This window comes from Phocoena sinus, chromosome 15, assembly GCF_008692025.1.
Source record: "Phocoena sinus isolate mPhoSin1 chromosome 15, mPhoSin1.pri, whole genome shotgun sequence".
Taxonomy (NCBI): domain Eukaryota; kingdom Metazoa; phylum Chordata; class Mammalia; order Artiodactyla; family Phocoenidae; genus Phocoena; species Phocoena sinus.
The window spans coordinates 60,024,599-60,048,849 of NC_045777.1; the positions used below are offsets into that span (position 1 = coordinate 60,024,599).

General features: G+C 49.2%; 1 protein-coding gene across 9 annotated transcripts in view; it reads left to right on the plus strand.

Annotated features, from left to right (window-relative positions):
* Window positions 1–24,251, plus strand: part of SNX29 (sorting nexin 29) — a 550,106-nt gene that overhangs the window by 326,270 nt on the left and 199,585 nt on the right. For 8 of the 9 annotated variants that reach the window (XR_004345666.1, XR_004345669.1, XR_004345667.1 and 5 more), the window contains one exon: window positions 17,912–18,028. Coding sequence is in view for 5 of the 9 variants with exons in the window: in XM_032604205.1 (XP_032460096.1) it covers window positions 17,912–18,028 (117 nt within the window). In the remaining 4 variants the exon portion in view is untranslated. Of the gene's footprint in view, window positions 1–17,911; window positions 18,029–24,251 lie in introns of those variants that run through there. The other variant, XR_004345668.1, reaches the window with a different exon arrangement.

Consider the following 24,251-nt stretch of genomic DNA (forward strand, 5'->3'; position numbering starts at 1 on the left):
ACAGGGCTGAAGAGAAGGGCACAGCACAGAATGGAGGGTCCGTGACACACGGCAGACTGATGACATCCAGCTGGGCGAGGTACATGGACGTTTCTGGAGGAGGGAACGTGGAAGGATCTGGCGCATGGGGCTGCCTGGTGAGAGGAACAGAACGTGTGACCTCAGAGGAGCCGGGCACTGGCCGCTGTGAAGAGGGCGATGGAGGTGGTCCAGGTGGGGGTCCTGGGATGACCGGGGGGAGATTTCTCAGCGGTGGGGAGTGGCTCAGAGATGATGTCATATGTGGAAATTCACTGTTGCCTCTGTTGCAAAGGCCCCAGGGCATTCTCTAACTTCAGAGCTAGCCTTCCTCCCTGCGGTGGACGTTCCGGAGGCCTGGAGCCAGGGTGTCCAGGGATGTGCGTCATCTGTGTGTTTTCTTCCCCTCTCTTCCTCACTCCCCTCCATTGCACGCTTGCTGTGTTCTCGGCACTGTCCCTGGAGCTTTATGTACACGGTGTATTGGATTGATTCTTCGCACCCACTCCCCCAGTGAGGTAGGCACTGTCACCCTGTTTTAGTGTGGGAACTGAGGCCCCCCTCTCATGGGGGGATGATGGAGGCTGTCCTCCCTGAGGCCCCCTTGCCTCTGAAGCCTGTCTCTATCCAGCGCCCACACGCTTTCTTGTCGCTTCCATTTCAAACCTCTTGGGTCAGAACATCATTGGTGTTTGTTTAAAAATCCCTCAAAGAAATTTCCAGAAACCCCTAGGGCAGGAGTTGAGAGGGGTCTTGTATTTGTGTGGAAGAACATCCTTCAAGCAGATGGGAGTGGGGGTAGGCGTTGCCATCCCTTCTTCTCGGTGTCAGAGCCCCTGGGCTGCCTGCAGGGACCGACAGGCCATTCATCGGTGGGCTTTGAGGGCAGATCGCTATGTTTTGACCCAGAGACAGAGCAGTGAGCCCAAGTGCAGCCCCTGCCTGGACGGCAACACCTCCAGTCAGGGGGCGGGAGATGCCGATGTGCAAAAAGCAAGTTAAAGTCGTTTGCTAAGTACTGTGCTCAGCTGGGAGAGGCGGCCACCTTCTGCTTTCCTGCTGGCGATGCGATGACCTGAGCTGGGCCGACAAGGTTGTGCAAGCAGGACCTGGGAGTCCCAGCACATGGCCTGGGCCTGTGGCAGCCTGGTCAACAAGACAGGCCCTGCTCGCCTGCAGGGAAGCACCACCAGGCCTTGACCCTGGCCTGAGGCTTGTGGTCCCCACCTTGCCGGATCCTCCCGCGTCACCTTTCTCTTCTTTCCGCAAGCAGAGGAGAGCCACTGAGTGAGGCGTCTTAGTCCGTTCAGGGTGCAGGAACACACTGCCACGGGGCGCCTTACAAACAACAGGCATTGATTTCTCACAGCTTGGGGGCTGGAAGTCCGAGATCAGGGCACCAGCACGTCCGGTTCTTGGGAGAGCGTCAGCTTCCTGGTTTGCAGATGAGCATCTTGTGCCCTCACGTGGTGGAGATCAAGCTTTCTTGTCTCTTCTTAAAGGGCACTGCTGTGGTGTGAATGTTCGTGGTCCCCCTGCCCCAATCCATACGATGAAAACCTAACGCCCAAGGTGATGGTACTAGGAGGTGGGGCTCATGGGAGGTGCTGAGGTCATGAGGACAGAGTCCTCAGGAGTGAGCTTATGGAAGAGGCCTGGAGAGAGCCGCCTTACTCCTTCTACTACGTGAGGACACAGTGAGGAGTCGGCCGTCTGCACCCTAGGAGAGGGCCTTCACCCCACAAAGCTGGCACCCCAATCTTGGACTTCAGCCTCCAGAACTATAAGGAATAAGTGTCTGTTCATCATCTGCCCAGTCTGTGGCATTTTGTTATAGCAGCCCGAATGGGCTACGACTGGCACTAACCCCATTCACGAGGGCTCCACCCTCATGACCTAATCACCTCCCAGAGGTCTCGTCTCCTCACACCGTCACATTGGGGGTTAGACTTTGACACATGAATTGTGGTCGGGGGACACAAAATGTTCATTCTATAGCACTAACTTCATCACAGGGCAGAGGTCATTCACTGTGGATATAAGCCCTGGAGTTCTAACGTGATTGAATGTTTTTTAACATTTAAAAACACTCGTGGGTAATTTCTGTTCCTCTCTGCCCATATGCTACACACACTTATTGCACGCTTACTGTGTGTCAGGCACTGTTCCAGGCCCTGGGGGACAGCAGTACACACATGCCCAGAGATCGCTGCCTTCCTTTGCTTCTCCCTTGTGAGGATCAAGTGAGTTTGAAGAAATAGTAGCCAGATGGGAGTGAGGGCCGCATAAAAATCAGAACAAGCGCAGGGAGTGATGGGGCTGGGAGGACTAGTTTATACAGGGTGGACTTGGAAAGGCATGCTGGCCAGGTAGTCTTGGAGTAAAGGCCCAAAGGTGGAGGAGTGAATGTGCCTGGTGGTTAGTTACCTGGGAGAGGGAAGTCCTCTGCAAAGGCAACAGCAGGTGCAAAGGCCCTGGTGTTTCAGAAACAGACATGAGGCTGGTGAAGAAGGGAGGGGCTGTAGGAGCCGAGGTCAGAGATGTACGGGCTGGATGGACCGGCTTTGACCTGAGTGACATGGGGAGCCACTGGTGAGTTTCTTTTTTTTTTTTTTCGCTGCATTGGGTCTTTGTTGTGGCATGCGGGATCCTCGTTGAGGCTTTCAGGATCTTTCGTTGTAGCATGACAGCTTCTCTCTAGTTGTGGCTTGCGGGTTTTTCCCTTCTCTAGTTGTGGCACGTGGGCTCCAGAGCACTTGGGCTCTGTAGTTTGCGGCACGTAGGCTCTCTAATTGAGGCGCACAAGCTCAGTAGTTGTGACACACGGGCTTAGTTGCCCTGCGGCATCTTAGTTCCCAGACCAGGGATCGAACCCATGTCCCCTGCATGGGAAGGCAGATTCTTTACCACTGGACCACCAGGGAAGTCCCCACTGGTGAGTTTTTGAGCAGAGCGACAGTGGCCAGTCTGTTGAAAGCAGATGGATGGTAGCCAGGGGTCTCTTGCCGGGGTCCAGGTGAGACGGCCTGGTGGCTGGGCCCGGTGTGCTGACAGAGGAAGTAGTGAGAGGTGGCTGGATTCTAGATCTGCTTTGAAAGGAAAGCCATCAGAACTTGCTGTGGACTGCATGTGGGCTATGAGAGAAAGAAGAGTCCGGGGTGGCTCCAAAGTTTCTGGCCTGAGCAGACGGAAGGAAGCTGGGAATTGTCAAGTGGGAGGAGGCTTGAGGGGGGAAATCAAGAGTTGGCTTTTCAGGCCGTTTCCTTTGAAGTATGGGATGCCGATTACATATGCAAGTGAAGGGAATTCCCTTCACTTGGTCCAGTGCTAAGCGGTCCAGTGCTTAGAACCCTGTGCTTCAACTGCAGGGGGCACAGGTTTGATCCCTGGTCGAGGAACTAAGATTCCGCAAGCTGCACGGCCAGAAAAATAAAAGATAAAATGGTAAATTAAACAAATATTCCAAGTGGGGCTGCTGAATGTGTTGAACGTATGAGTCTGGGGGTCCCAGGGGGAGATGTGTATTTAGCGGTCATCAGGGTGCAGGTGCTATCTAAAACCGTGGGACTGGCTGAGGTCATCTAAGGAGGTTTTTAAAAATCTCGCTTTGAAGAAGAAAGCTTGTGACCATTTCCCAGATGGTCACATCCAGATGCTTAGTTGGAGATGAGAAGGATTGTCCTACTGTGCAGTGAGGGTGGTCTGCCCCGCAGTGCAAGGGCGACAGCCTTCTGGAAGAACCTGTGAACTGGCAGTCCTGACCCAGCAGCTGCCACTCATCCCAGGTCTGGGACAATCCAGCTCAGGTTCTAGGAATACAAGCACCAAGGAAGCACACATCTTGCCACGAAACTGGTGCAAAGTCAAAGTTTCCGGGGCTGAGTCACCGTGGCGTGACACCTCCAGGGCCCTTCCTCGGCTGCTTCAACCTGATGTGCTGCATCCTTGAGCCAAACTCGTGTTCTCTCTGCAGCAGCTTCCAGAGGAGCCCCTGAGGCCTCTGCAGGTGGAGCGTATTCAGTGTGTGGTGCAATTGGGTACAGTATGATGCATTTTCTTTCTTGGCATAAATAGATTTCTACCTGAATGTCTCATCGGTGTTTTGGGGGCTGAGTCATTATGAAAGTGGGAGGCCAATCAATTTTTTAGGCCAGGCATGGCCTGTTTAGCTCGCCAAAGGCAAGACCTTTGTTTCTTTGGCAAGGAACGTGTTGGAGAGCAGTCCACGTCCTTCACCGTATGGAGGTGCTCCAAGTTCATCCTCCAGTACCCGCCCACACTGCACACTTGTACTTCAGTAGCACTGTCCTTCTGTCCAGGTGTCTGTGTCCACAGTTCACTGCTCAGCATGACTGTGTCCACCCTGGAGAAGCAAGGTGGTCGTTACCTGAAGGGGGCTCCTCTCAGCTTTAAGCCAGTGCTGTTTGGTATGAGAAAGAGACCATCCAGGGAGAGAAACATTTTTCGATGCTCATAAAATGTAATGTTTTTCATTTGCTGTCTTTCTTTCGAAACGTGGGCATAATTTATCGAGCCGTGTTTAAAATATTCAGGAGGGCTCTGTGTATTCCTTCCGAAGGAATATGATTAAAAATGCACCGGCCTCCCCTGATTCCTGGAAGACATTAGAATGTGACAAAGAGCCACATAATTTCAGGATTTACATCTTTATATGAAATCCTGTGCTTTCCAGCACCCTGCACAATAAACTTAAAAACGGCACCTCAGGGTGATATATTTTCTGGAGAAACCTCTGAATTGGGGAGCGACTGGTAGATCTGTGATATTATGTAACTTCCTAGGTGTGGCATCCAGTTCTCAAGAATGAGAAGAAGCTGTCCCGGGGTGAGCCCCTCCTGTGTGCCAGCCTGGGGCTCTGAGGTCAGCTCTTGTCCCATTTGGGTCTCCCACCAGCCCTGCCCACTCAGCATTATGGGTCCCCACTTTATAGCACAGGAGGCTGGGGGGCACAGGAGTGCTGCGACTCGGACGCGGCTGGGCCTGGGTGTGACCTGGTTCTCATGCCTCCTGCTGGCTAACCTCCTCCCGCCCCGCAAGCCTCCCCTTGTGTACAGTCTCCTGGACCCCTCCCCCGGCCCCCGGGACCCCACTGTGTTCTGGCTGGGACACTGGCTGTGCTGTGTGGGGGCTGTCAGTGTCTGAATCCCTCAGGGGCAGGGAGCTCCCCGAGGTCACCACTGATGCCAGAACCTGGAAAGAAGGTGGCATATCCACCAGCTCCACTATTGGTGAGGGTGAGCTCCCAGTGAGAACCCAGGACAGCACCTGGCACACCAGCGAATGACTGCATAGGCGAACGAAGTCATTCCAGAAGTGGCTGCAGACAGGAGGAACTTTATAAATGAACCACCCCAGGGCCAAGAGATGGTCCCTCGTGGTGGTGGTGAGCGTGGGCTCCAAGTTCAGAGCCCAAGGCCTCAGCTCGTTAGTCTTGATGAGGACTGAACCTCCGTGCACCTCCGTCTCCTCGTCGGGGTAGGGCAGTGTCGCTGCTAGAATGGGGAAACCACCAAGGCAGGGATTTTTCTCTCTGATTTGCCACTGTCTGTAGTACTTGATAGATGTACAGGGCTTGGTAGATGCAAATAGAAATTTGTTGAATGAATGAATCTCTGAGAATTTTCGGATACTGAAGATGAATTTCTAAAGAAGAGATAGTGCCGTGGCTGGGCCTCAAAAGGTTGTCTGTGGATGAGCTCACAGAGGGACGATGCTGGGAGCTGGGGCCGGCCCAGGGTGTGCGCTCAGCAGATGTTTGCTCTTGATGATCATGGCCTCTCCCCTTCCTCCTTCCACCTCCCCACCTTGCCACCAGCAGGCTGGAGAAAGCTTTCTGTGCTGGGGAGGCAGATGAGGCCAGCATGGAGCTGCCTTCCAAGCCCAGGATCCCTGGGAATCGATAGCTGTCCTCTGTGAACAAGCGTATAACAGCAGTTGATAGTTGAAAGGAGAGGGCAGCAAAGCCATTTTTTAAGACTTAAAAAAAAATAATAAATTGATTGATTGATTGATTGCTGCGTTGGGTCTTCGTTGCTGCATGCGGGCTTTCTCTAGTTACGGAGAGCCAGGGCTACTCTTCGTTGCGGTGCACGGGCTTCTCGTTGCGGTGGCTTCTCTTGTTGCGGAACATGGGCTCTAGGCGCACGGGCTTCAGTAGTTGTGGCTTGCGGGCTCTAGAGCGCAGGCTCAGTAGTTGTGGTGCACGGGCTTAGTTGCTCCGCGGCATGTGGGATCTTCTTGGACCAGGGCTTGAACCCGTGTTCCCTGCATCGGCAGGCTGATTCCTAACCACTGTGCCACCAGGGACACCTAGCAAAGCCTTTTAAAGTAATTCTTGGGCTTCACTGGTGGCGCAGTGGTTGAGAGTCCGCCTGCCGATGCAGGGGACACGGGTTCGTGCCCCGGTCCAGGAAGATCCCATATGCCGCGGAACGGCTAGGCCCATGAGCCATGGCCGCTGAGCCTGCGCGTCCAGAGCCTGTGCTCCGCAACGGGAGAGGCCACAACAGTGAGAGGCCCGCATACCACAAAAAAAAAAAAAAAAGAAAGAAGAAAGTAATTCTTGACCCATTTTCACAAGCCCGGCTGAGCACAGTGTTTTGTACCTGTAATGGGTTATAATTACAACCATTGTTTGATGGCAGGTAAATGACATTATCTGCTGTGTTAACAGAAAGGAGCCTTCACCGTCTTCTCCTCTGTTGCCCCCCACCCTTCACTGATCCAGCAGAAATAAGCTCTGGAAGTGTCTGGTGGTGTCCGTGGCTTTGGCCGCCATCCCTAGGAAGACATGTGGAGTCGGGTGAGGTCTCGCGTCCCATGACAGGCCTGGGAGGCGGCACTGTGTGCTGGGGTGTGTGGAGGCTGGCCACGCAGGGCCACACCTCCTCCTGTGGGCGCCTTGTGTAAGAAAAGGAGCGTGGGTCTGGCGTCACCTAGCGCCCTCATCTCTGTGTGACCATGGGCGAATATTCTAGCTGCTTTGGGCCTCAGTTTCCTCCCCTGTAAGATGGGAGAAGCAGGGCACCTAGCGAAGCGTCTAAGGCCTCTGTGTGTCATTGTGCAGGTTGTACACTGCGCGAGGGCATGCGGCTGTCAGGACCAGTGGGAGCTGTGTCAGCCCATGCGCCACTCACTGAGCCCCTGCAGGGCTGTGGCCGCTCAGAGACACACCTTTTCTTACAAAAGAGCCTTTTTCTGTGGCCCTGAAAGTGCTTGACGTGTAGTAAGTGCTCAGAAAAACAGTAACTGCTCTTACACTCTCGAGGAATCATTTATGGAGAACATGGATAAACGTGTCAAAGGATCTGGGGAGTAAGGTAAACTGAGATATGAATTCATCTTTGAAGGGTGGATAGCACTCTAGGACATGTGCACAGAGGGAAGTGTAGGGGCAGGATAAAATCTCATATGATCAGTGTCGGTTTTTCCCTTGAAATATTTCTTTCTCTCCCCTTCCCACCTCTTCCCTCCCTTCCCCACCTTGCCCCTCCTCCCATCGCTTGTACGCCATGTCAGGGAAATTCGTGGAAAGCCATTGAAAGATATTTTTAAACTTTGGATTATGGAGAAATTTAATGTAAGCAGAATAGTGTATCGTAGCCCCCGTACCCATCACACAGTCTCATCCGGCTCCAGCTGCCAAGGCTAGTCCTACTCCATGCCTGACCCTCCATTGCCTTCACCTCCGTATTCTTTTGAAGCAAATTGCAGACCTCTTGTCATTTCTTCATCAACATCAGTGAAATGTTTTAAGCAGAGAAGGGATGTGATAGGGTTTGGGTCACAGGGAGGCCATTTGAGCGCCACCTTGGGTGTGGGGCGGAGGACAAGAGGGCAGCGGGGTGGCAGCTGGAGACTGTTGTGTTTGTCCAGGTGGGAGATAGGGGGCTTCTCAACCAAGGCTTGGGTGACAGAGATGGAAGAGTGGGGACAGATCTGAAGGTGGTTAAGGCTGTAGATTCTGTGGGACCAGTGACACCGGGTGTTTTTCTTGGGACCGGTTTAATGGCATAATAATGGCCAACAGTTATGGAGCGCTCAGTGCCTGTGGGCTCCTAGCTGAGCACCTCTTGCGTGTGTATCACCTTGCTCAGATCTCACAAAAACCCTGTGAAATCTGCACTGTTAACCTCATTTTATGAATGAGAAACTGAGACCCAGGTTGGTGAAAGCTTCTTCCCGGAAGTCAAGCTAAAAGTGGGGGAATCCCAGGTCGCTGGGTTCTGGAGTTGATGCCTTGAACACCAGGCTGTGTGACCCCTCTGGTAATGCCACCAGGATGGGTGACCAGGTTTTGTTTTTCAGCCGTGCTGCGCGGCACGCTGGATCTTAGTTCCCTGACCAGGGATCAAACCCGTGCCCCCCGCAGTGGAAGCACGGATTCTTAACCACTGGACCACCAGGGAAGTCCCAGGATGGGTGGCGGCTGATGGAACCTATTTAAAAACCTCCACAGATGCATGATGCCTCTTGTGTTATTCTTCTGATAGGAGCGTGTCTTTCAGCAGAGCTGGGGCTCAGGGTTTTGTTTTTGCTTTTCTTCCCCTGTCCTTGCTCATTTGTCTCAAACGACCACCAGGAAGCTGTTGGCTGCTCTTTTATTATTGCCATTTCTGTATATTCTGCCTGTGCTCTTTAAGGGCCATTAGTGGAAAGCAGGAGAGAAAAGGTGTTATCTGGGTGGGTGGCAGCTGCTGCCGTGTGTGACCTTTCTCAACAGCTTGCCCGGTGTATTCTCTGAATGGTTGGGTGTCGGGAGAAATGAGGGCAAATGTCGGGGACAGGGACCCGGCAGCTCTGTGGCTGGGCTTTAACAGTTACATAACACCTGTTTCTCAGAGGCGTCCTGTAATTAAGTAGTTCTGGGTGTTTCCTCCTCCGCCATTAAACCATAATACCAGCCAAATGTTTTTAAGCATCCCTTCTCTCAAGCCCGGCGTGCTGAGCACAGAGCGGCTCGTTGCAGAGGAGATGAAGGAAGTCTCTCTTCCACAGGAACTTAGCCCTCGGCCTCCTTGCAGGCTTCTGCTTATCTCAGTGGCGCTGCGGATGGAGCCCGAGTGGGGCTGTCTCAGTGGACTTGAGGATGGAGCTGCTCCCTGGGCTCCTGGTGAACCTGTCACTTGGCAGCTTGACAGTGATCCAGGAGGATCAGTCCTGAGATCCCAGAGCTCTGCCTCGTCAGGGCAAGCCTGCACGCCTTCCCGGGGTCAGCCCCATACAGCACAATCAGAGCGCCAGGTGGGCTGGAAGGCACAAGGAAACAAGAGACTCGGGAGATGCAGGGCCCCGAGCCCCGCAGTCACACCGGCCCCCTCTTGCAGACTGGTTTTGGGCAATGCTTTACCTTGCTGAGGCTTGCTTTCCTTATCTGTAAAATGGGCATAAAGCTCGACCTCCCAGGCCGTGGTGCCTGCTCCTGTAAGGCACCTGGAGCACTGCCGGACCTGAGGAGGCGCTCCCTTACGATGAGTTAAGGATCACTCACTGTGGCAGGCACTGGGCGCTCCCCAAACTCTGTCATCCCTTTGTTCCTCATGACAAATCTGGACAATAGGGAACGATACCCCCATTTTATAAAGAAGGTACCAAGAGTCAGAGGTGTGAAGTAATTTACTCCAGGTCACACGGCAGTGAATAGACAGGACCTGGGTTTGACCTTCACGCCCCTCGTTTTTCTACACCTGATTCGAGGCCCTGCTTAGAGGGCTCGTTGATACCGAACATCTGCAAGTATTCCTGACGGTGCCCTGGAATGTCTTCACGTTGGAATTTTCGTTTACACACTTGTTTGCACAGTGCCTTCATAGGAAGCAATGACCACTTTGAAGAAGGCCCATCTTGGCTGCCGGCCAAGTTTCTGGGTTTCTCCTGGACCCTGAGTTTCACAGTAGCTCCTGCCTTTGCTAAGGTTCTTGTTTACTCTGGGCGCTCCTTCCCTTGCTGTCAGGGTCCCCCCGAGGGGGCTGGTTGCAGACTGGTCTGTGATAAGCCAGACTTGGCCTCGGGAGCAGCCAGAGACACGGTGCCTTTTCCCGGAGTGTGTGCGTGTGTGCGCGTGCTTGTGTGTGATGGTGCCCCTTATCTGGGTAATGCTCTCTGTACTTGATCCCAGGTTTATCACCTCCTCCAGGTCCTCTGGTATCTTGAGATGCCAGCTCAGCATCCTGGTCACGGTATATGCAGAGAAGCAGGGTGGAAAGTCCAAAACGTGGACTCAGAAATTTGAACACCAGTTCTGCTGCTTACTTCCTGTGTGGCCTCGGGCGAGGTGTCTACCTTCTTTGTGCCTCTGTTTTGGTTTGCTGCTCAGTTCCTGAGCCTCTCCTTCCTCCTCTGGGAGATGGGCATGATCAGGCAGCTGCGGGCAAGGTCCACCATCAGTCTCAAAGAGAGCGATGGCAGCTGTAATTTTTTTTTGAAGACGTCTGTGACCTTGGCTAGGTCTGGACATGTGTTGTTTCAGCTAACGTTCCTGATTTTCTTAGTCTTCAAGCCTAAATTGACTCTGTACAAGGAAACAGGGTATATACATCTAAAAGACCAACAGATGTTGATAACATTGGTTCTTATTTTTCTTTTCAATTCTCTTCACAAATTTTATCCAAAAATGGTCGTATTTTGGCTTTTTTCATTGTTATTATTAGTCATTGTTTCTAATAATTATTAATGCAAAACGTTTCAAGTATAGCATCTGTGTTGTCGATAGGTGCTTCTCAAACTTTCTGTGCTGAAGAGCCAGTTTTTTTGGGTTTTTTTGGTTTTGGTTTTGTTTGTTTGGTTTTTGTTTTGCGGTACGCGGGCCTCTCACTGCTGTGGCCTCTCCTGTTGCAGAGCGCAGGCTCTGGACGCGCAGGCTCAGCGGCCATGGCTCACAGGCCCAGCCACTCCGCGGCACGTGGGATCCTCCCGGACCGGGGCACGAACCCGTGTCCCCTGCATCGGCAGGTGGACTCCCAACCACTGCGCCACCAGGGAAGCCCTGGTTTTGTTTGTTTTTAAGTATTTCCAATTCATTGCAAACCGGTACGTGTGTAAAATACAAAAACAAAAAAAAACCAACTAGAAAAATTCCGGAATTCCTGGATTTCATACCAATATGAAATTGCTTCAGATGTTTCGAAATGCTTATTGTGAATTTCTGTGCTTGCCTCAGGTGGGTAGCAGACAGCTCACATCCCTGCCCCAGTTCACGGCCCCCTCGGTTGCAGACTTAACTCTGCCATCGCAGGAGTAGCAGCGCTGCGCGTGGTGGTTGCTGCCATCTGGTGTTGGCCGGCAGGCTTGATGCGGTTTTCCTCTGGCTGTGCCTTTGTTCACCTCCTTGAGAATCTGGAAGTTGAGAGCTGACAAGTAGAGGAGCTTCCGTGACATCCTAGTTTTACAAATGATGAACTGAAAAACCTAGGTTTCTAAAACTAGGGAGTGGCCCCACTGCAATTCACACCTGAGTGTGTGACATCCTTCCCCTTTGTCTTTGACAGTGGTTCCCAAGTCTGATTTATCATCACAGTCCCTGGGGTCTTTAAAAAGTATTGCTCTGGGACTTCCCTGGTGGCGCAGTGGTTGAGAGTCCACCTGTCGATGCAGGGGACACGGGTTCATGCCCCGGTCTGGGAGGACCCCACATGCCACGGAGCGGCTGGGCCCGTGAGCCATGGCCACTGAGCCTGCGCATCCGGAGCCTGTGCTCTGCAACGGGAGAGGCCACAACAGTGAGAAGCCCACGTACAGCTAAAAAAAAGTATTGATCTGGACAGCTGTAATTTTTTTTTTGAAGACGTCTGTGACCTTGGCTAGGTCTGGACATGTGTTGTTTCAGCTAACGTTCCTGATTTTCTTAGTCTTCAAGCCTAAATTGACTCTGTACAAGGAAACAGGGTATATACATCTAAAAGACCAACAGATGTTGATAACATTGGTTCTTATTTTTCTTTTCAATTCTCTTCACAAATTTTATCCAAAAATGGTCACAAATTTTATCCCGCACATTGAATCAGCATTTCTGGGAGTGAAGCCCAGAAATCTGCATTTCTCAGAAGCCCTCCGAGCAGCTAATGATCAACTTGCTTTGAGAGCCGCTGGTCCACACTGCGCTGCTTCCCTCTGCTCTGCAGGACTGACTCATCTCCTTAACCCCTGAAGGGCTCCTGTGCCCCAGGGTGGAGGGCAGGGAACACAGACAGTGACTCTGACTCTGATGCCTTCGACTCACAGCCTGACCTCTCTGAGCCTCGAGGCCCCATCCATAGGAGACCCTGCCCACCTTACAGGAGGGTGACGAGGGTCACATGAGCTGATGGATATAATAGTTGGTGTTCAAAAGTATGTTAAGGCAAGTGGGCACTGGGGCTAGGGCTTTGTCTTTACCTAGGCGGGTGCAGTGTCTTCACCACAGAGGGAGGTTCTAGATCCCTGCCCACGGCCAGTGTCACTGGGACCTACAAACAGTTTGTGTGTTTTATAAAACTGAGGTAGATTCTGAGGCATCAAGTGAACATTCTCAGAGAGTTTGAGTATGTGACCAAAAGAGTCTCAGTTGCTGTTAAAATTTGGGGGTGTCTTGGTCTAATAAATCAGGAAGTGTCTAATTTGGTATGGTAGCCAAAGGAGGGGTGAAGCAAAACTTACTTGAATGTGATTAGATAGAACATTCTGATATAAAAGGAAGTGCCAGAGGCTTTTTTTTAAATTTATAATCTTTTCATGATTTGGCAGGTAATTATGATAATTCCTGGGATTTTCACAGACTTAAAAGCTTTTTCACAGACACATTATTTTTGGAGATCATCTTCCCTGATGCTTCAGCTGGAAGGGATTGCTCAGTCTCTTGAAGCTCCAAAGGCATCATCTTACAATCCCCAACTCAAATGTCACCTTGATGACGCCTTTCTCCGTCAATGATGACCCTTTATGCCAGGGATACTAAATAGGTGTCATCGCGTAGGCCAACACACTGATCAGTTGGTTAGGGCTGACTGGGTATCTTCTTGAGGAAGGTGGCGGTGATTGACTAGTGATGTCTGCCAAGTGGCAGGCAGTGGGAGAGAGCAGTGGAACCTGACAGATTGCACCAGTTCCCTGTGGTTGGGCATTTAGGTGGGTTCCAGCCATTTGGAGCTAAACTTCTGCTTGAGCACATGTGCAAATAGAGGCACAGGCTACTCCACAGCAGGGGTTTGCTAAGCCACAGGTGAGTGATTTCAGAAGTTTGACAGATGTTGCCAAACAGCCTAGTGACTTAAACTTCTTTAGTCTTTCTACCGTCTTCTTTCCAGCCTAAACGACAAAACCCAAATGTTGACTGACAAGCATTCACACCTTATTAGCTCATGAGCTGTGCACCTGCCAGATATAACTTGGGAACCGTACCTGCTGCCATCCACGTGTTCCCTTGGGCCTTTCAGAGAATCGGGGCTCGGTTCCCAGTGCTTTGGCCCATGTTGGGCTCTTTTGGAAGCTACATCAGCTGTGGTCAGTGTATCTCCACCTGGCATTTCCCTCTGACTTTGTCACCGTCATTAGTGTTGTCAAATGGCACCTCCTTAACCGCCTTCAGATTAGTTTTCGAGGAAATACAACTGCTGAGAGTAGTAAGAAACACGACAGACTTCTAAAGTGGCCCTGAGTGTTGATGGTGCCAGAACACAGTGAGTGCCCGGCTGTGATTTAGGGCATGGATCGGCCACAGGAGGCTGCCTGGCACGTGTCAAGGCCGATTCGAGAAGTGACTCCTGAGTCTTGTCTCTGGGCGAGGCCTTTCCCGATCCCCCATCTTCCAAGTCCTCCTCTCTCTCTGAGCTCTAGTCCAGTTTGTCTGACCTCTAGGATGTGAACCCCATGACTTTTCTGCACCCCAGCACCGAGAACAGTGCCTGGCGGACGGTTAGCAATTCTCTTGGTGACATTCCTGCTTTGGAGATGGTGAGCTGTCTGAGCCACTTGTTATGGAACATGTGGCCCTTTTCCATGTGGCTTCCGGAGACCTGCCTCTCCTCCTCCTCCTCTTTCATGTCCCTTTCACGTGATCACCCACCGTGTAAAATGAGCTTTCATTCACTGAGCATTTACCACGTGCAGACATGGTGCCAAGCCTGCTAAGGGCGGCAGCTCATTTCATCCACACGGCGGCCCCGTGAAGTGAGCACTTTTGTTTGTTTTTTGTTTTGTTTTGTTTTTAACATCTTTATTGGAGTATAATTGTTTACAATGTTGTGTTAGTTTCTGCTGTATAACAAAGTGAATCAGCTATACGTATACATATATCCCCATATCCCCTCCCTCTTGCGTCTCCCTCCCACCCTCCCTATCCCACCCCTCTAGGTGGTCACAAAGCACCCAGCTGATCTCCCTGTGCTATGCGGCTGCTTCCCACTAGTTCTCTATTTTACATTTGGTAGTGTATATAAGTCCATGCCACTCTCTCACTTCATCCCAGCTTCCCCCTCCCACCCCATGTCCTCAAGTCCATTCTCTATGTCTGTGTCTTTATTCCTATCCTGCCCCTAGGTTCATCAGAACCTTTTTTTTTTTTTTAGATTCCATATATATGTGTTAACATACGGTATTTGTTTTTCTCTTTCTGACTTACTTCACTCTGTATGACAGACTCTAGGTCCGTCCACCTCACTGCAAATAACTCAATTTTGTTCCTTTTTATGGCTGAGTAATACTCCATTGTGTATACGTGCCACATCTTCTTTATCCATTCATCTGTCGATGGACACTTAGGTTGCTGCCATGTCCTGGTGAGTGTGGTTTTTAATCCCCATTTTGTAGGTGACAGGCCTCAGGCTCGCAGAGGTTAAGTGACTCGTACAGGAGCACACTGTTAGGTAATCCAGCCAAGACCAGTCTTGCACTGGAGTCTGAGCCCTTAACTGTCTCTCTCAGCTACCTCCCTGCCAACCTCTGGGCCTTTGCACCTGCTGTTTTCTCTGCTGGTTGTGTCCTTCTCCCCTTTGTCCACAGGATGACCTCCTAGAGCTCAGCATGTTTATGGAACGTAGAAGACCCGTGGGGCTGAATGACATTATGGAGAGTTGTTGGGAGGAGAGGGGCAGGAGATGGTGTTAGGGAAAGAGGCCGGGCGGACCTGGGAGGGTGGATTTTTATCCTTAGGGCAGTTAGAAGCATTGAAGGTTTTTAAACAGCAGGTGACAACATCAGCTGTTGCTTTGGGAAGATCACTCTTGCTGCTTGGTGGAGAAAGGATTGGAGGGCCCCTGTCTCTATCTTATTCCCTGCAGCTATTGAGAATAACGAAGGACGGTCAGGTGAAACCTGTAAATGCCCTCAGAGCCTCATAGAAATTCTGGTAGGCAGTGGTTGTGCCTTTTATTTTGATGATAATGGGAACCATTTGTGATCTCACATTTCTCTTCTGAGGCTCTCTCTGAGTCTCGAATTCATTTCTAGTTATACTAGAGTTTGGAAAGAGTTGTTTGAGGAATAGTAAGCTCAGTATGGTTTATGTAAGATGAAAGCTGTTTATATCAGTAAGTGTTTGTGGGGATATGTAATGGAGAAATTCAGGGTTTCAGAGCTTTGCCTAGTAACAATGAGCATTGCCATTTTAATGACTGCAGGAAATTATTTCATCAAATTTTGTCTCCTCAGTTCCATAAGATTTCCCCCCCCCCCCCCCCCCCCCAGCCATTCCCTAGTGAAATCAAAGCTTTGTCTGATGTGGTCAAGTTACTCTCTGGCTGCAAAAGAGAACCAGCGTTTTGACAGCTCATGATAAACACCGCTTGAAGCGGGGATGTGTCAGTGTTTTATGCACTTATGGAAAATTGTTTTAACACTCTGGTTTCCACTGCCAAACAAAACAAAACAAAACAAAAACAAAGCAACACCCTGCCTTGCTTTAGAAATGACAGTGGCCCTTATTTAAAGCTTGCATTCTGTGGGGGCATATTAGCAGGTACTTAGCAGTGATATTGGCAGTTGTGTATGTTTCCTGCTTGCTGTGTGGTAAATGGATTCTCAGCCCTGAGGAAGCTCGTGGAGGGTTTATGTGATTTCTGTGCGGAGGAGTCGAACAGTCATTATTAGTGATGTTGTATTTGTTTGTGAAAGGCCAGAAGATCATCTTAAGCTTTTTTTATACAAAAGGAGTAAGGCAACCGGGGAATATTAACTTCAGGTCTGTATGACAAAAAAAGTCGTTAAAAGACTCAGTGACTTATTCTCCGTTTGTTAATTGCATGGCTATTGCAGTGTCTTTTATGCCATTTTCACTTTGCATTTCACACTGGTTTGAAAAAGGTGAGCATCTGAGGGACAGAGAGGGGATGACATCTGAGTGGAGATTCACAGAGCAAATTAATGGATGCATCAGAATTATGGTTGGGAACCTGATAAATTTCACATTGATTACACCTGGCTCCCCTTTCAGGTGAAAAATTTTAATTCTTTTAAAGAGGCTAAGTGGTTGTTCTCTCTGATAAATTATTAGGAAACTAAAAAGTAAAGAAAAGTAGAAAGAATGGAAAGAAAAATACCCCTTGACTAATGTTCGTATCTTCATTTATTTCCTCCTATGCCTTTTACCCTTTATATAACATATCCAAAAAATAAAAATAAAAAGGAGGGCTTCCCTTTATTCCTCCTGAAGCATCAAGATTCAGGTTACTCTTTTTTTTCCCACAGAGCTTCTCCTTACATCCTTTCTTTATTCTGACAGTATGTTTTATATTTCACATAGAATACTTATTATAAACGGTCTGATACTATTTATGTGTTATATAGAATGTAGTAAGTACCTGGCTGAAGTCTGGGGTATAGGAGGGATGATCTTCTGAGAAGGGCAGAGGGACAGGGGCTAGTGGGGGTCTGCCTGACCTCTGCATTCTGGGGGGCTTCTCTGTAAGATGCTTGCCAGATCCTTCCTTCAGGGTTCCTGATGAGCATGGCAAGATTACATTCTCACATTTCTCTAAAACATTTAAATAAATTACAGTTGAATTTGATTTTAAGCCCCAGTAAGATCACTCTTGTAATCAGAGAAATTACTGTATGTTTTGACCATATGGGATATCTTTGTTCTGTTTGTAAGTTACAGCTTGAAAGATCTGTTATTGATTCTGTACATCAGTCATGGGCTATCTTATCGCACCCTTCATTTTTATTTATTTGGGATCAGCCAAGTGTATTGAAATGTGGATAAATTCGCAGGCTCTTGGCAGGCCTGAATGGGCTAAACGGTGGAGCGGCAGGATTGTGGAGTGTGGCCCAGTGGTCAAGAGCCAGGGCTGCCGAGTCAGCCCTTTATTAGCTATGTGACTGTGGCCCGGCTCCTTAAACACCTCTGACATTTTTCCTCTTTCTGTGAGGTAGGAGCAATAATATCTTCCTCAAGTATTTTCCTGGCATAGGACGAGCAGTGACCATAGGGCAGCTGTGCTGCTGCAGGTGTGTCTGTCACCCTCACCGTCACCATCCTCAACAAGGCTCTGGTTCTGTTTTCTTGGTTTTCAGAACCAAGGCCCTGATGAACAGAAATGGTCGGTCATTCTACTTGTACCATTAGCGGGGAAATTCTTAACAGGCACAACTCGAATGAGAAAGAAAGCCTTTGCCAGAAAATTATTCATTTATTAAGAACAAAAGCCTAAGGTCCAAAAATGACATGATACAATCATATTGTGACCATAAACTGGGGACCGTTGAGTCCATAATGTTAAAATCAACCAAGTCAGAAACGTATTCAGCTTCTGAGTGGATTGCGTAGCTAATCCGTAAGTATAAGCAGTGTTACTGTTTCCAGCCTGACAACCTCCTGATGCCTTGCTGACAAGTGATGGACTTGGAATCGTGGGGAGGGTCTGCCCTCCGAGCCTCACTACATGGTGCTTGTGTGTTGCAGGTGGCAGAGATGCACGGGGAGCTGATCGAGTTCAATGAGCGCCTGCACCGGGCCCTGGTGGCCAAGGAAGCCCTCGTGTCCCAGATGAGGCAGGAGCTCATCGACCTTCGGGGGCCGGTGAGTGTTCCCACCCGGCAAGGCCCTGGCCTTGCCATTCTGCCCACACCGTCTGTCGGTCCACCCAGCCTCTGCTGCTCACAGCCGTGCTGTTACGTTTGTTCAATGTCAAGGGTATGGAAAAATACAGAGACTAAAAGAGGGAGCATCCAGGTACCCACCATCTAGATTTTACGTGCATTAGCCTTTACCACATTTGCTTTCCTTTGGGTGGGAGGGGGTAAAGTAATTTAAATGCTACAAAATCTGTCAAAGTCCCCTTGGCACCATTTCATGCCCTGTAACCATAATCGATATTCTGAAATTGGCATATAGCCTTCTCCTCCCTGTTTTTATAGTTACTACATGGATAAATTTCCATAGAAATAAATAGTTTCGGTTTTGTGTAACTTTTACCTACACGGTATACTTGTACATATCTGTTTGCCTTGTGTGCATGTGTGTTTATGTTTATTTAGTATTATGGTTTGAGGACCATCCCACATAGATCTAATAGAGGATTTTAAACTGCAGCACTCTTGATACTCTGAGCCATTTAATTCTTTGTGGGGTGGCTGTCCTGCGCGTTGTAGGCTGTTTAACAGCATCCCTGATTCCTACTCACTAGAGGCCAGTAGCACCCCACCCAGTCATGGCAACCAAAGATGTCTCCAGACATTGTCAAAATATCCCCTGGGGGACAGAATCACCCCTGGTTGAGAGCTGCTGACCTAGTTTGTTCACTTTCTTGATTCTTTAATTCTCTGTTGAATGAAATACTACAATATTTTAAATCTGGTTGTGTTCATAAACATTTAGGTTGTTTCCAGTATTTTGCTACTGCAAATCATATTGCTGAGAGCATCTTGTCCTTTTGTCACATTTATAATAGCTTCTTCTTTGCTTTAAAACTTTCTTATGATGTCAAATGTTAAACACCTGAAGGTAGGCGGATGTGTGATGCACTCACGTAACCATTGTTCAAATGAGCTGTCGTCAGTCATGGTCAATCTTATTTCAAGTTACCAGTGCCTGCTTTTCCCCTCCAGATTGGTTTGAATCAAATACCAGGCAGTTTCATCTGTAGACTTTTCAGTGTGTAGCTGTAAAAATGAAGAAAACAAATAGAATATCATGGTCAGGCCTCCATTATCAATAATTCGTCTATACCAATGAATATCGGTGTTCAAATTTCTTCTTGTCTCATAATTTTTTTAATGGTTTTTTTGAGTCATGGTGAGGAGTGACAGATCTAGATCTGTCTGCTGTGAAAGACTGAATTTTTTTTTTTAAACGATTGAAAATTGTCAAAATTTGGGCTCTTGACAAACCTTGTTACACCCATCCATGCTAAACAGCCAAGAAGTATAAAAGGGTATGTTCAGTGAAAAATAAATCTCCTTCCTATCCCGGGCCCTTTATTGTCCTGCCCAGAGGCGATAACAGTGATCCGTCCTGGGTTTCTCTTTACAGAGTTGAGCACTGCTTGAGTAAGCTGTGCGCACACACCTACACGTTTAACAACCAGTAGCGGCTCTATCCCCTGTTCTCTATATTACTTTCCTCTCACCTATCTATGTACTTTAGACATCATTTTATTGTACTTCACGTGTAGGCCTGCATCCTTCTTTTAAAGAGCTGCATTATATTCCTTTGAACTGATAATACCAAGGTTTATCTAACCAGGCCCCCATTGATGGATATTGAGTTGTTTCCCATGTTTATTTTTACACCAGAGCTGTCAATAACATCCTTGTGAAATCCACATTTAGAATAGAAGGTTGTCTGGCAGCTCATGGGGCTACACTTGGCTGGGTGTAGACCCAGAGATCTCGTCTTGCAAGCTTTCGGGACGCTGGGAGGACTAGCATCTTCTTCCATCCTCCTCCATCTGTTGCAGGAAAACCCTTCCTGAGCGCCAGCGTCCGTCAGGAACTCCCGGTTGTCAGAGTTCCGACGGTTTGTCAGACACACACAGGTCTTCACCTTCATTCTCTCATTTGATTTTGAAGACAAGCCTGTGAGTCGAGTGGGATTAGCATCCTCTTTAATAAACATGGCAGTTGAGATGCAGAAGGGTTCAGGGCCCCGCTGGGCTTCTCATTATATTCCACCGCGGTGCTGGGCCCCCAGCCCATCGGCTTTCTTCTGCTGTCCCCTCTGCCTGGAATAAGGCTTCCTCCTGCTGTCCCCTCTGCCTGGAATAAGGCTCTGGCCTCAGGTAACTCACCCCTCAGTATCTACTCATCGTCTCCTCAGGAAACCTGACCAGGTCAGATTTTCCATGTTGAATGTGGTGTTTATATGTATCTCTCCCTTCTTCTCTTGCTGTGATTTTACATTTATCTCTCACTAATCAGTCTCTCCATGAGGTGCCCCTCCTTGAGGGCAAGTTTCATGTCTCTTTCTGCTCCCTTTGAATCCCATTGATTCACATAGTAGGTGCTCAATAAATATAAGTTGACTTATTGAGTGAATGAATGAGTGAATGAGGGAATGTCACAGGTAGTAAGTGGTGGAGTCCAGATTTTCCCTGGGCCCCTCTGACATGAAAGCCCATCTTCTCTCCTCCTGCCAGGCTCCCTCTTGCTTCCAGTCTGATTGCCCTTCAAGGCAGTGACATCCCTTTACCCAGAGGCAGCTCGAACCATCATCAGATCCTTTCCTGCGGGCAGGTTGTGATGGCCAGAAGTGAGGAGGGAGTAAAGCGGTCCTGAAGGCTGTTGGGAAGAGCTGGCTACTTGGGCATTGGCCCCAGGGGGACATCTTGACCTTGTTGTTACTGCCTCAGGCCCACTCCAGTCATCTGCCCAGAGCCAGACAGATGGGGCAGAGGAGGGAGGCAGCCGCAAACTCAGCTTCAATTCTGGAGCCCGTGAGAGGCCTCTCTTGTGGGAGGCTGCCCTATCCCTTCGTTCCCACTCTCTGCTGACCCCGGACTAGACTTCCTCCCAGGCCGCCAGAGTATTTGAGGGCCTCACGGTCAGGACCGGGTCTGCCTTATTCGGAAACCCCGGTTTCCTCTTCCATCAAGTGGAGAGTAACGTGGCACTAGCCGCTTGGGCGGCTCCACGAGATGCTGCCGGTAAAGGTGCTTGGTGTTGGGCACGTGGTAGGGGCCCCGTTTTCATCTCTGAGTCCCCAGTGCCCAGCACCCTGCCTGGCACATCGTAGGTGCTCCGTAAATGTTTGCTAAGTGAGAACTTCATTTTCATAGAGCAGAGGATGACTCCATGCACCAAATAATAAATTTTTTAAAAGATAGGTGCAGGGACACAGTTTCTTCTCAGTGTTATCTTTTCATGACATTATAGACTTGTAAGAAGTCACTTATTTTAAGGAGAAGGGTTAAATTCTTATTTTAAGGATTAAGGGTTGAATTTTTTCCTTTTCTTTTTTTGAATGTAAGTATTTTTAGGACTCTCTCCTCATTATACACCCCCTGCCCCCAGTATAACATGTGAATGAATGCTGTAGTTTTTTGTTTTTGTTTTTACCTTTTAGCAGGATTTGATTACAGCCCTGAAAGTTCTCTGGGAGAACAGCTCCTATTTTGAATAATAAATGGAGACAGAGAAATAGAACCTTGTAAGATGACGGGATGTAGAGGTCAATTACAGTCACAGCACAGGGAAAGCTGAAGGCAAAACAACTCATTAAGTGCAAGTTTGTTCCCACAGGGGAAGCAAACTTGGTCTCACTTTATGTAATTGAAGTTGGATTCCTCTCTTTCCTGCCCCTTCTGTGGGTCTCTATTTCTTTGTCTTAAGTACTGTTTAAGTGGGTCACCTCCACTTAAGCAGAAAAGATGCCCTGCCTGGTGTGGCTTGAGGTCTGTAGAATCGCTTCCCTGATTCAAAGCACCAGCCCTGTTGGTTTGTCCTCCTGTCACCAGTCTCTCACCTGTCCCCTCCCTTGTCTGTTTGGTGAGGGCCATGTACTATGTGCTTGGCATTGGTGTGCATTTTTATCCTTTCCCCTCAGAACAACCCTGTATAGTATATAATGGACCTAATAAGGTCCATTTTTCAGCTTAGCAGACCGAGGCACAGAGAGGTCTCAGGACTCACCGTGAGGCACACAGCTCCGCAGTTGCACCAGATTGCAGATCCAGGACCATCTCATTCTTCAACACCATGCTGTTTACTCTTCTGTGTTCTTTCCTTTTTCATTTCAAGCAAAATTTAGTGTCTGTTGTGCTCCAAGCACAACCCTCCCGGGGATTTTAAAGATTCAGATCCCTCTTTGGAGAAGCTCTTGTGCATTCCACTCCCTGACTGCATCTCCCCCTTCCTTGTCTCCCCCTCTCGCTTTGTACATCAAAGTTGGTTGGGTTTTTTTTTTTTTTCTTACTGATCACTTAATCTTGATATCAGACGGGCTCTTTGGAAATTTGGAATCTGGAGAAAGCAGAGTTTCGGAAGAGTAGAATAATAATTCATAGGGTGCGGGCAGGTGGTGCATATAAAGAAGGAGGGGGTGCTGTGATAAATCATCTTGAAAAAGGATGGTCAGTAGGCTTCTTTGCTGTAGCACTTTCTGCCAGGTTGCCTCATGGCCGTCCATGAAGGGGAGTTCCGGCATGCTTTGTAGGCATTATTTCCCCAGGGACCATCTTTTCTAAGATATTTTTCAAGGGATGCATTTAGGAAAGTTAGGGCCAAGTTATGTATCATGTTCGTTACCCCACACGCCAGCTGCAGGGAGGTCCCGGCAGCGCGGGTTGTCCCGTGAACCCGCCCTGGCCTGGGCTTCACAGGGCCCGGAGGGGAGGAGGTGGCGTTGCCTGGCTGTGGGGCGCACTGGGCCTGCACCCGCTCTACACGGGGTGAGTGGCCGGCCAGGCGTTCAGTCTTGGGTCCCACTGGCCTTCTGCTGACTCCCCAGCTGGCCAGGGTCTCAGTCATCTGAACCCCAGGCACTTTGGGCCTCCTCCACACTGGCTCCCAGACAGCGGACTGTGCGGTTCTCTTGGATTCTCTGTGCTCTCTTTTGCTGTCTGTTTTTTAATCTCTTTGTTTCTTCTCCTGTCTCTTTGTGTCTCTCTCTCCCTGCTCCTCTTTGTTTCTCACTCTCTGCTCCTTTCTTTCCCTGCCTCTGCCTGTCTTTCCCTGTCTCTCTCTTTCACCTCCTGTGTGCGTGTTGGTTTCTCTGCCTCTGTCTCTCCCCAGTTCTGAGTCTCTCTCTGCCACTGTCTCAGGCTCTGTCTCTCCCCTCCCCCTTCCCTTCCCATTGTCTCTAGTTTCATAGACATTTACATTGCTCTGTGGCATGATGACGATGCTGTTTGTTGCAATTGCCTTGAAAAACTGCAAATCCTTTCCGTTTCAGGCTCCCTGAAGTGGCTTACAGTAGAATCGGCTTCCACGAAAGTCTTTGCAGACTCTCCCTTCTTGCTTGCATCCCTCCTGAGCTCCTGCCTGGCCCTTAATCTGTTTCAGTGGCACTTCGTGCCCCAGCATCTGTCACTCTGTATTACCACTTTGTGTTGAATTTTCTTTTTTTAATCTGTGGCTAGATAGCCACCCTGTGACAGGGGCTGTGTTTATTTTCCTCTTCTCGGAGGCTGGCACACAGTCACTCAGGGAGCAGTTGCTGTCTGAGTCGGGCCACGCACCTGCAGTATCTATGGAAACACTGTTAACCACAGTATCTGATCATCCAGAAAGGTGCTGTCCTGGAGACTGCTGGATGCCAGAGACTTCCCGTTAATCCCGTTAATCGCTGCAAGCTGCATGGTGTTTCCATGGGCCACCTTCCCTCCGTTATTGAAATGACTGAGCTGGTGGGAGAGAAAGACGAGGAATTTAAATCTCAGGGGTGAGACAGATGGACAAAGCTCGTCTCAAGTTTTGTAATAAGGTCTACTTTGAAATAAAATGCTTCCTGGGACTTTCTTGGTATCTTTAAAACCTTCCGAGGGAGGGATCTCATTTGAGGGCTGATGCTATTTAAGTCCAGAGCTTAAAAGAAATATATTTTTCAGCTGGTGGCACTTGCCGAATGTCTAATGATCAAGCACCAAATTGTCTGCGGTCCCACAGCAGCTCTCAACAGCACATTCCAAATTATAAGAGGCTTTTTAATTCGGCACTTGGACATCCGTGTTCTAATCGTCTACCGTCTTGAAGGAGATTATTTTTAAAAGTGCCATTTAAGAGAGGCTGCTAAAAATATGTCTCACATAGAGGCTTAAGTCAGAAATATTAGTTTTTGTTACGAAATCATCCAGAAAGATGCTTGC